We start from the raw sequence: 12,002 nt of genomic DNA, 5'->3' as shown, positions 1-12,002 counted from the left end.
GTCCTATTGAATGTAGTTTCTCTCACTGTAGTTGTTATAGTAGGTGCAGAATGAGGCCAGTTTCCTGCTTAAACAAACTGTGAGGGGTCAGAAATGTGCAGCTGTTGGGTCAATATTTGATTTTATTCAGGGAGGAAGCTGCTGGATGAGAGTTTTGGTCCATGAGTGGCTCCTGAATTCTGGAACTTGGGAGGATTTTCCCCAATTTAAGCATTTGGTATTGATTCTGAAAATGCATGTGTTAAGTCAGTGTAACGCAGAAATGTTCAGTAGATGTATTACTGTGTGGTTGCAGATGGCTCCATGTGACTCAGACCTCTGAGCACCACATGACAGCACCAGACTGCTGATGTCATGTGTGATCATATCCCCCCACTCACTTCCTGTTGTATCTGTGACCTGTCTGCCCCTCCTGACTCTCTCTGGCTCCTCAGTTTTTACATTTCTCTGTTTTCACACATGCATCCAGCGGTGGGACGCACCTTGAACAGAAGCGCCGTCTTTCTTGAAAGCCGTTCATCAAAACTCTCTGACTCATTTGCCTTTTGTTATCGATGCTTGAGTGAGGCGGGCTGATGAATGCAGCTCTTGTACGTGTGTGTGTCAGTGCAGCACAGTTTGCATGTGATGTGAAAGGAAGACGACCATGTTTGGGCGGTTTTCCAGTTGTGGGAGAAGCGAAGGCCGACGGAGGAGGAGGAGGAGGAGGAGGAGGAGGAGGAGGAGGAGGAGGAGGAGGAGGAGGAGGAGGAGGAGGAGGTGGTGAGGTTCAGACTGCAGGAGCTGGTTGTGTTTTTAGGTCAGAGCACGAAGGTGAAGAGGAGGTGAAATCTCCTAATAAACGTATTTAGTCAAGCGTTCGCTGCTGATTTCATTAGAACAACGTCTGTAAATAGAGCGGCCCCTCAGCGTATCCATTTCAGTCCTGAGCCTGTTTTTATTCTGTGTAAATACAGATAAAGGAAGTCTCTTATCACGGCCGGACAATGCCTGGCCGCTGCCCACACTGTTTCAAATGTCAACAGGCATCAGTTACATGTAAACCCCTTGAATACATCATGTGGGAACCTGTCGCACTTTCACAGCAGGACCCAGAAAAAAATAAAAAAGGAGAGGAGAGGGAAAAAAAAAAAAAAAAGCTAAACTATTTTCCTGTCGATTTCACAGCAAGGGAAATAACAAGCCGGGCCCGAGCCGCTCGCTTCCATAAAAGGGCAGAAAGCTGACCACTGTATTAAATGAGGCAGACCGATGGGCACACACACACACACACGCACACACACACACGGGTCTCTGCTTGTTGATTGGTGGCCGTGATGATGATGATGATGATGATGATGATGATGATGATGATGATGATGATGAGAGCAGTGTGAGCTTCCTGTTGGGTTTTCAGAGGGGTCGGTGCTGATGAGGTGTAGACAGAGCAGCAGGGCTGAGATGCCGTCCGACCGTCACAGGGGTGTTTCCAGGTGATCTCAGGTCAGGGGAGTTCGCAGAAGAGAGGGGACAACAAAGCCTGGGTTTTTTCGCCCGCGGCCCAATTTGCAAGACTTGGCTTCTTGGTGCCGCCTCATTAACTCTGCAGTATTAGAGCAGTTAGTCAGAGAGACAGTCAGGCAGAAGTTGGCTTTGGCTGTGGGCTGAGGGCTGTGGCTAGATAAACAGCAGGAAGTCCTGCCCAGACTCTACTGACTAACAAGCTCAATATAGTCCTCTACAGTTTGCGTCTTCAGATGGTTATCGCTTCACTTTGTAACCCGGACAATCACGACAGGGACTGCGAAAGTCTTGGTCTATTCGTGTGGGCGGCAAATAACGACATTGTTGATTAGGTGATTAATTGTTCGGTTCTGAACAATGTCAGAAAACGCAGCTGTGTGTTTCCCAAAGCAGGACAAGACGTCCTGATTTTACTATGATATCAAATCTACCATCTGGAGCCGGACTTCATGTCCTCCTCTGCCTTCTCTACAAACTTCTCCATAATGAGTTTGTTTTTGCTGCCTGTTGTCCATATTTATATAACACACACCTTTTAACAAGCTTAACTTCAACAAGTACGCTTTGTTTTTTTGCCGTTATCTTTCCTCAATTCATCCTCAGCTCCTGTTTAAATTTAAACACTTGTCTGACCTCGACACGTCATCATCTGACCCTGCAAATAATCATTTTAATTGCACAGAAATAGCTGATTTTTCTCACTGATGGTCTTGTTAAGGTCCAGAGGCATCAGTATCAAACTGAGACCCATAACAAGTTAAACTCTGTGTTGTAGGTGGTCAGTAGTTGACTGATCATTGCAGCTCTACTTTGTTCTGCATGTTTTTTTAAAATGTTCACACACTTTTGTGGCTGAAGATGTGAATGAGCTCATAGTGTCTTTGGTTTAAAAAAAAAATAATACGGGTGTTATGCAGAAGAGAAGTATAGGAGAATTATTGCCCAACCCCCTCAGCTTCCACTTCCTCTGTTTCCATGATGTGCCTGTAGCGTCAACGACTCGGAGCTACACCCTCCTCCAGTCCTGTGCCCACTCTGGCACCACACCCTGTCTAGCGCCTCCTGCCAGCTGCCGTGACTCACCGCCCACAAATAGCAATTAGAGCGCCATGTGCAAACGTACAAACAGTAATCAGCGCTCGCACAGGTACGGCTCTGTTTACTATAAAGATGGAGCTCGTTCGACCGCTGCTGCTGCTGCATGCTGCTGCTGCTGCAGATGTTCGCTGACAGACACCTCCCCTCCCCATGCATAAGCAATCTGCAAGATCAGGTATCAGTGTAACCCGCCCACCTCTTTCACACACACACACACACACACACACACACCTCCTCGCACGACGAGAAGGGGCGGAGCACAGCGAGGAGGAGGAGGAGGAGGAGGAGGAGGAGGAGGTGAAACCAAACAGCCGCCTGTTTTACCGGGCTCTTCAAAGCAGCTGCAGCACGTTTGCTACAGAGGCAGAGTGCGCCATCTGGATGTAGTTGGGTGTAACTACAGTCTGTGATATTACAGGGTTGGATGCAGTATTGAGGTCTGAGTGGTGAACCGGTGGAATCCACACTGCTAGAAACACATCTGTTGGTGACGTTTCTGACGTCTTTAGGTCTTTTTGTGGTATTTTCCTGTTCCAGTGGAGCAGGAGGAGCTGGTGTGACAACATGTCTGTTTGACTGCAGCTTTTCATGGGAATTAAAAAGCAACGCTGCTAATTTGACACAGTGAACTGTGTTTAAAGGTCTTGGGCAGGACGACTGCATGTGCATGTAACCTGATGAACTGCCTCCAGTGATGTCGCTCAGTGGAAGTTACATACAAACAGTGCAGCTTCGACGTGAAGAGGAAACACAGATGCTGTGGACTGATAGTTTCTGAACATGTTTTCTTGTGCTCTTCCAGGAGACCCAGGACCCGTCTGCTGTGCTGTGGCTGGATGAGATCCAGGATGCCATTCTGAGGGCTAACCAGGACACGAAGGAGGCCCTGCAGTGTAAGACCACACACTCATTTCACTTCACATATTTAATCTAAAGACTGCAGAATGTTGTCTACCAGCCCTTCCAGCTGTGATGTTGGAGCGAAGGCTGATTTGTGTTTGTGTCCACAGTCTCACAGTCCATCCAGGCCATCAATGAGGCTGTGGACCAGGGAGATCCGGCTCAGACCCTGGCAGCTCTGCGTAGCCCCGGAGCTGGACTGTACGGTGTCACCTCCGAGTGTGCTCAGACCTACCAGGACGACCTGAGCAAGACCCAAGCGGAGAAGAAGGCAGAAGGTGAGGACAAAAATAGGGATGAATAAAAGGAAGGGTTAATCTTTTTATCACAGTTACTGTCAATAATGTGCATGTCTGATGAAACGTGGAGGACTGATGCCTCTTTCAGTGATTTTAAGTGCGTTTAAAATGTCCCATAGTGAGATTTTCATGATATCTTTCATTATTAATCGGGTTTAGTTGCGACATAAATACAGTGAAACTATCAAAACACTCGATCTGATGAGAAACGCACACAGTCTGTGTTCAGAAACTGTGCCATCAGCGCCCAGCAGGGCCGTGGCTGCAAACATACGCACAGTGCTGATGTTTGCAGTGCCTACTCAGGCTTGTGTGAGCTGACCAATCAGAGCAGACCTGGGCTTTTTGGGGGAGAGGGCCTTAAAGAGACAGGCACTAAGGCATTCAGACAGAAGGTGAATAAAGGTGCTGCAGCAGTGAACAGTGAGAAAATGTGCATGTTTTTTGAACATTACAGCATAATAGACACTCAATAAGTATGCACCTCAAAATGAGCTTCATGTAGGATCTTAAGGTTACTCTCAGGGCTGCACAGTTAATTGAAGTATGATTGAAATATGACAATATTTAAATCACAGTAAAAATGGCATCAAGATGAATACTGTAGTGCTGCTGAGTCACTCTGGTCTTCAGATCTTCAGTCTGTTGTTTTAGCATGCTGTGCAGCTGTAGTCACGCTGCTATCCACATTTAGTTCCTGCAGCTTTTCAAACAACAATGATCAGCTTTCTCAGGAATAAAAAACATAAAATCGTCCGACAATTAAAAATCATATTCCGAGCGATGAAGGGCTCCACCTGATGCTTCTCTCTAGTTACTGGCCCGAGTTGAGCCTCCATCTTGCTCACTTGCTCTCTCTAACGCTGTCTGTCCAGGTGATAATGGCAGTGAGTGGGTGAAACACTGGGTGAAGGGAGGACACAACTACTACTTCAACCTGAATACCAAGGAGGGCACCTGGGTGGAGCCCGAGGGCTTCGTCCAGAACAACACCCAGCTCAACAAGGAGGACATCCAGGTAGGCCTCCGTCCCCGTGCAGCGCCGCGTGAACAGAGCTTTTTTTTTTTTAAAAAAAACACCATGTTTAACTCGTTTTATTCCTCCCATCAGTCGGTGGTCTCCGGGGTAACCACGGCCTACAACCGAGAGCAGCTGTGGCTGGCCAATGAGACGCTAATCGCCAAGCTGCAGGCTCGTTGCCGTGGCTACCTGGTGAGAAAAGGCCAGAAGGAGAGGATGGACTTCCTGACATCCCAAGACCCGGCTGTGACCTGCATACAGGTGAGAGACGGACAAACACCGCCTGAGTTTGAATGTAGAAACTTCAGTCTGCAGCAGAACTTTTAGTATTTTATTGATTCTTAATCAATTTTGTTCTCAGGCTCACTGGAAAGGTTACAAACAGAGGAGGAAGTTCAAAGACCGTAAACAGTATCTGAAGGACCACAGTGACGAGGCTGTCAAGGTAAAACTAGTTCATGCTGATTCCTTTTTTTTTTTTTTTTTTTTTTTACCTCTGCACTGATTTATTTTGAAAAAAGGTCGACGTATCAGAGACTTGTTCTGTGATTTTATTTTACTTGCAGACATATAACACTGCACAAAATCCAGATATTGAAAAGATAAGAGATGTGTGAATATTTTTTATTATATACTGAAATAAGAGGAACAGAGACCTCATGAGAACTTGTCTGTATTTTGTTCTCATCAGATTTGTTTTCTGTCCTTCTCAGATCCAGTCGATGGTTCGGATGCACCAAGCTCGTAAGAAGTACAAGGATCGTCTGAAGTACTTCCAAGACCACGTGAGTGTTCACTCAACGAACCAACATGAGTCATTGTAAATGTTCCGTCAGAGTCATTAGGATTTAAGAGTAAACAGATCACACTGTCATCTAATGAGGCTTTAAATCACTCTGCATAAATTTCCCCTGACGCATCCGCTGACATTTCCTCCTCGTCCTGCGGGGTTTGAGCGAGGCAGATGGCTCATTTAACACTCTGACATGTGTGTAGTCATCTCCACTCTGACTCACAGTGGATTCCTGCGGTCTAATGAAGACTATTGATCACCCAAGTGATTGCTGTTTTTATATTGCAGATCAATGAAGTGGTGAAGATTCAAGCTTTCATCAGAGCCAACAAGGCCAGAGACGACTACAAGACGCTCAGTGAGTACAATCCCAGCTCTGCTCTGAATTCATCTCCAGTTTTTGGTGTTGGCGTAACTCTAAAAACGTCCTTCTTCACGTAGTCAACGCTGACGATCCTCCGATGGCGGTTGTGAGGAAGTTCGTCCACCTGCTGGACCACAGCGACCAGGACTTCCAGGAGGAGCTGGAGCTGATGCGGCTCCGCGAGGAGGTGATCACCAACATCCGCTCCAACCAGCAGCTGGAGAACGACCTGAACCTGATGGACATCAAGATCGGCCTGCTGGTGAAGAACAAGATCACGCTGCAGGAGGTGGTGTCCCACAGCAAGAAGCTGACCAAGAAGAACAAGGGCCAGCTGTCCGACATGATGATGATGAACAAACAGAGGGGAGGCCTGAAGGCCCTCAGCAAGGAGAAGAGGGTCAAACTGGAGGCCTACCAGTATCTCTTTTACCTGCTACAGGTAACAGATCTGTGAGCCTGTTCACAGCTAACATTCACACACAGCTCAACATCTTGAACAGCGACAAATGTTCAGTCTTATAATTGAAGATGCCGGTGTTGTTCCTTTCAGACCAACCCCACGTATCTCGCCAAGCTGATCTTCCAGATGCCCCAGAATAAATCCACCAAGTTCATGGACTCTGTGATCTTCACCCTGTACAACTACGCCTCCAACCAGAGAGAGGAGTACCTGCTGGCCAAGCTCTTCAAAACTGCCCTGCAGGAGGAAATCAAGTGAGAAACAAGACGCTAAAACTCATTTAATAATCGTTTAAATGAGGCCCGGTTCGTGAACTCACAGTAACATGTTGCCTTTAACAATCGTCTGCAGGTCGAAGGTGGACCAGATGAAGGAGATCGTCACCGGGAACCCGACAGTCATCAAGATGGTGGTGAGCTTCCACCGAGGTGCGCGAGGGCAGAACGCACTGCGGCAGATCCTGGCTCCGGTCGTCAAGGAGATCATGGATGACAAATCGCTAAACATCAAGACGGACCCGGTGGACATCTACAAGAGCTGGGTCAACCAGATGGAGACGCAGACCGGAGAGGCCAGGTGAGCTGATGTGATCGTACAGGAGGCACCTTTCACACCTGATCATGACAGAAGACAAAAGATTAACAAGATATACTTTTACAGAAGTCATCGTGTATTAGTCTTATTTCACTATTTTCAGTTGAGTAGAAAGGATCAGCAAATTATCGTGTGATGTAATTTTACACGGTGTCCAAACTTTTTGGGAATCCAGGTTGTAGGTCATGAAACAGACCAGCTGGGCGAATTATTTCACTGGAACAATCTTCAGATTCAGACTCTCTTTACTGTCGAGTATTTACATGCACAAAACCACCTCCAACCTGCATCAGTGCTTTCAACTGTACTAGATACCGATATATAAAAAGTAAAAACTATTATTAGCGTGTTTTCAACTCTTAATATAGATATTTACTACAGTTGTATAAATACTCAAAAGAGAGAGTAAATCTGGAAGTTTTTGTTTTTTTTGTTGAATTGGCCTCAGACAAAATGTTCACTTAAAAACTCTAGCGTATTATCTTATATTGAATTCCTGGAGTTTGTTTTTCATATTTTCAAATCTTTTTTGGACATGAAACTGTTTGACTAACGCTCATATCTTATCAAGATATTATTGCCTTCCGCCTTTGCAGATTGTTGTTGGAGTGACTTCAGTAAAAAGCTCTGAAGTGAACGGAAGCACACAGAGTTAGGCAACAAACTTTATTATTAAAGTCTTAAAGTTTGAAGCTCCCAAATATCTTTTATTTCATGCATCTATCTGCTGAGAAATAAAGGTTGTAGGAGGTGTTTTCAAATGATGCCTCAGGTTTTAGCGATCATTATTAATGGGCGCCCAGGTTTTAATAGTTTAAAGGACTCTAATGAATACAACATGTTTGTGCTTACATGAAGTCTAAATCCATTGAAGCGACTGACGCTCCTTCTCTGAGAGCACCTGACTGGCGTTCTGAGGTTGTGATCAGCGTCGGTGTGCCTCATGTTCTTCTTCTCTTTCTGTCGCGTCCTGAACAGTAAGCTGCCGTATGACGTGACTCCGGAGCAGGCTATGGCCCACGAGGAGGTGAGGACGAGACTGGAAGCCTCCATCAAGAACATGAAGACCATCACCGACAAGTTCCTGTCGGCCATCATCGTCTCAGTGGACAAAATCCCGTACGTCGCTCGCTCACAGAGTCGCTGTCTGCGTGGACGAGTCGTTTATTTCCTCTGTCTAAACTCGTCCGTCTCTCTCTGTCTGTCAGATACGGGATGCGTTTCATCTCCAAGGTGCTGAAGGACACCCTGCACGAGAAGTTCCCAGACGCTACCGAGGATGAGTTGCTCAAGGTTTGTATCTTTAATATTTGCTCCACAATTTTTGTGATAGAAAACTGGAAAACGGTTGAAACTGTGTGAACTGATCCTTTAGACGCCCATAGCTCCTCTTCACTGGCCACTTCAATGAAAGCATTTTCTTTCCTCTCGTCTTCCTCCTGACTCTCCTGTCACTGTTTCTCACATGAATCTTTCCACTTTTTTTTCTGCTCTTTCCACCTTGACATCCAGCTGCAGCCTCTCTGTCGGGGTGGAGGTGTCCTCCCTCTCTGTCTGCTGACATTAAGGCGAGTCGTGCATCACTTCTGGCTCTCCTCCTTTTTTTCCTGCTCGAGCTGTGTGTGCTAACACGTTCAACAGCTTTCCTTCATTCTGATGTAGCACCCATGACACCCTTAAACCTAAACTGAAGATGTAGTTTTTTGTATAACAAAAGTAGTCGTAGATCGTTTCAGTTAAATTAAAATAATCTTACATTAATGTCTGTAGTCCTGCATATATCAGGATTTCAGCACCTTTGAATACAACCAAAGTGAGACTTCCAGAATAAAATTATGTCTGATCGTGATAACTGTAACTGAGGTTGTCTTTGTTTCAGATTGTGGGGAACCTCTTGTATTACCGCTACATGAACCCGGCCATCGTGGCCCCCGACGCCTTTGACATCATCGAGGTGTCGGCGGGCGGCCAGCTGACCACCGAACAGCGGCGAAACCTGGGCTCCGTCGCCAAGATGCTGCAGCACGCCGCCTCCAATAAGATGTTTCTGGGAGACAACGCCCACCTCAATCCCATCAATGAATATCTCAGTGCCTCCTATCAGAAGTTCAGGTGAGATTTTAGCTTAGATTTTTAAAAGGAGTGTCAGACATTAAGACATTAAGCAGCACTCAGTTACTGGAGGATGATGTTTCTTTCCTTTTTCCTCTCGTTTGTGTTCGTTGTTTAACTTCATCTTCCTCCATCACAGGCGATTCTTCCTGGCAGCGTGTGACGTTCCCTCACTTGAAGATAAGTTCAACGTGGATCAGTACTCCGACCTGGTCACCGTCACCAAACCCGTCATATACATCTCCATCGGAGAGATAATCAACACTCACACAGTGAGTCCGGACCGCGTTATGCTTGCTGCTTCCATCTTAAATCGTTTCGGCTGCACGCTGGAGTTGTTATGTTATCTGGAGGTTTTCGTCTCACATGACTAACAAACATTACTTTTGTCCTTTTAGCTGCTGCTGGACCATCAGGACGCCATCGCACCGGAGCACAACGACCCGATCCACGAGCTGCTGGAGGACCTGGGCGAGGTTCCCACCGTCGAGTCTCTCATTGGTGAGCGGAGTGGAAGATCTTCTATCACTGTGGTCGCAAGAAATGTCAATACAAGAATATTAACAGAAACCGCACAGCATATTATCCATGTCTGTTCCTTCATCTGATTGGCTCTTGGTCTCATTCAGGTGAAAATCCTCTTCCTCCCGACGACCCCAACAAGGAGCTGATGGGCAAAACCGAAGTTTCTCTCACACTCGCCAACAAATTTGACGTCCCCGGTGAGGCCAATGCAGAGATGGACGCCAGGACTCTCCTGCTCAAGTGAGTTCACACTATAGATTTCAGGCTGATTAAAAAGATATGATTTGTTTTCAGAAGATTCACAGGTTTGTTTGTTTTTTTTTGTCTTTCCAGCACCAAGAGGCTCATCGTGGATGTGATCCGGTTCCAGCCTGGGGAGACTCTCACTGAGATCCTGGACTCCACTGCGAGCACCGAACAGGTCAGAAATAAGACGAAGGGTCAACAAAACTACGTCAGCACACTGCTCACAGGTGCTGCTGTTACGTTTATGCACCTTAACATTTATAATTTAACGCCTTAAGTACGGTAAACAAGCCAGATCGTCACCACACGACCGTCAGCCAGGGACTCGCTGTTTTTTATCAGCTTCAAGGCACAAAACAGGAAGAAGGTGTTCCACTTCCTGTCAGATTAATCAGTTAAGTGCTAACTGAATTTTAAAAAGATGACAACATGCACCCGCCTCCTCTATGACAACATCCTCTTTCCAACAGAAGCAGCTGTGACATGGGGAACATCAGCACATGTTGCACAAATGTCAGGCAGTATAAAGAAATAGCCAAACTATGACTCTTTGTATTATTTGCAGAGATATCTACTGGAGTTAGCATGCTAACATGATAGCCACAGCCCGTACCAGTCCAGCTTCTGTGCTCGTGGCGTAAACACAGACACACTCCCTGTAATCCGAGCGTGTAGTCCTGGCAGCTAGCTGCACGGCTAACTGAGCTAACTAGCTATTGATAGCTACTATTTGCTACCATTGCCCCCGGTTTGTTTTGGGTATGAATTCAGTAGGATGCCAATTTTTACTCACTGAAACTTTAAGTACGAGAGCCAAACCCCCAGATTACATTTTTTTTGAGCAGATACTGATACTGATGATATCGATATATCCGCTGATATACTTCTGGATTTTTTTGTAATGATCCATCAGGTGCAGTTATCAAACATGTGACAGAAATATTCAGGGTTCAAGGTGATTAATTTGTTTTAACACAACACAAACAGAATATGCAGAGATTAAACACTGAAACATGAGCATGAATACACCCAGGAAATGATTCTGTGGTCAACAGCAGCAACAGGATGGTGGTGATGATGATGCGTCGATCAGATAAACTCCGATCATCAAGCTCTTTATATAGAAATGTGGTTAGACTGAGCCTTGTTTCCCTGGATGACAGGAAGCAGAATACCAGCGCGCCATGCAGAGGAGAGCCATCAGAGACGCCAAAACTCCAGAGAAGATGAAGCAGGTCAAACCGGTGGTGGACGACAGCCTGACGCTGCAGGGCAAGAAGGACAAGATCAAGAGCAACCTGCAGAGGCTGGCGGAGCTGGGGAAGGTTGACCCGCAGAACCGCTACCAGGACCTGATCAACGACATCGCCAAGGTAGAGAAACAAACAAACAGATGATTTCTGGATGTGGACAGATGAAACAGCAGCCTCCTCAGTGATTTGTTCTAACATGATATGTGTGTGTGTGTGTGTGTGTGTGTGTGTTACAGGACATCAGAAATCAGCGGCGGTATCGTCAGCGCCGGAAAGCTGAGCTGGTCCGACTTCAGCAGACGAACACTGCGCTGAATTCAAAGACCAATTTTTATAACGTTCAGATTGATTCTTACAATCAGTATATCAAGACGTGCATGGACAACCTGGCCAGCAAGGGCAAGTGAGTGACTCTTAATTTATCACTTTATATTTGATCTTTTCTCTCATAACAGTCACCACCAACACATGTTCTGTTGTGTAGCTCAACTTATATCAGACTTCATTCAGTTTTTGTCAGCAGGTTTATGTCGACTTTTAGAGGAGAGTCGTGTAGGATTCCTGTTTACAGGCGAAACAGCCCACATGTATATATGATTAGACTGCAGACAGAAGCCTTACATACACTGGAGGGTCTGCAGAGTGTTTACATCCCAGGTGTAAATGTCTGGACCGCGGTAGGAACCTGAAGGATCCCTCCCTGTGAAGACACCAGAAAGAGGCAAAGAACTGAAAACTGGTCTTAAATAATCTGTTTGGAGCACGTTTCTAGATTGTGCCACAGGACTGGGTCACCATGTTGATCCTCAAACTCCTGCTGGTTTTGAATTT

General features: G+C 46.1%; 1 protein-coding gene across 1 annotated transcript in view; it reads left to right on the top strand.

Moving 5' to 3' along the window:
• iqgap1 (IQ motif containing GTPase activating protein 1) overlaps positions 1-12,002 on the top strand; it is a 41,428-nt gene that overhangs the window by 25,917 nt on the left and 3,509 nt on the right. The window contains exons 17-35 of the mRNA XM_037095021.1: positions 3,404-3,494; positions 3,612-3,779; positions 4,676-4,818; positions 4,912-5,082; positions 5,183-5,266; positions 5,535-5,606; positions 5,903-5,972; positions 6,056-6,420; positions 6,532-6,695; positions 6,793-7,017; positions 8,014-8,154; positions 8,244-8,328; positions 8,915-9,147; positions 9,287-9,419; positions 9,546-9,648; positions 9,777-9,912; positions 10,006-10,093; positions 11,082-11,291; positions 11,408-11,574. Coding sequence (XP_036950916.1) covers positions 3,404-3,494; positions 3,612-3,779; positions 4,676-4,818; positions 4,912-5,082; positions 5,183-5,266; positions 5,535-5,606; positions 5,903-5,972; positions 6,056-6,420; positions 6,532-6,695; positions 6,793-7,017; positions 8,014-8,154; positions 8,244-8,328; positions 8,915-9,147; positions 9,287-9,419; positions 9,546-9,648; positions 9,777-9,912; positions 10,006-10,093; positions 11,082-11,291; positions 11,408-11,574 — 2,849 coding nt within the window. The remainder of the gene's footprint in view (positions 1-3,403; positions 3,495-3,611; positions 3,780-4,675; positions 4,819-4,911; positions 5,083-5,182; positions 5,267-5,534; positions 5,607-5,902; positions 5,973-6,055; positions 6,421-6,531; positions 6,696-6,792; positions 7,018-8,013; positions 8,155-8,243; positions 8,329-8,914; positions 9,148-9,286; positions 9,420-9,545; positions 9,649-9,776; positions 9,913-10,005; positions 10,094-11,081; positions 11,292-11,407; positions 11,575-12,002) is intronic.

This window comes from Acanthopagrus latus, chromosome 4, assembly GCF_904848185.1.
Source record: "Acanthopagrus latus isolate v.2019 chromosome 4, fAcaLat1.1, whole genome shotgun sequence".
In the NCBI taxonomy this organism is placed as follows: domain Eukaryota; kingdom Metazoa; phylum Chordata; class Actinopteri; order Spariformes; family Sparidae; genus Acanthopagrus; species Acanthopagrus latus.
The sequence above is the reverse complement of the archived record's forward strand: the minus strand, read 5'-3'. Positions and strand labels throughout refer to the sequence as shown.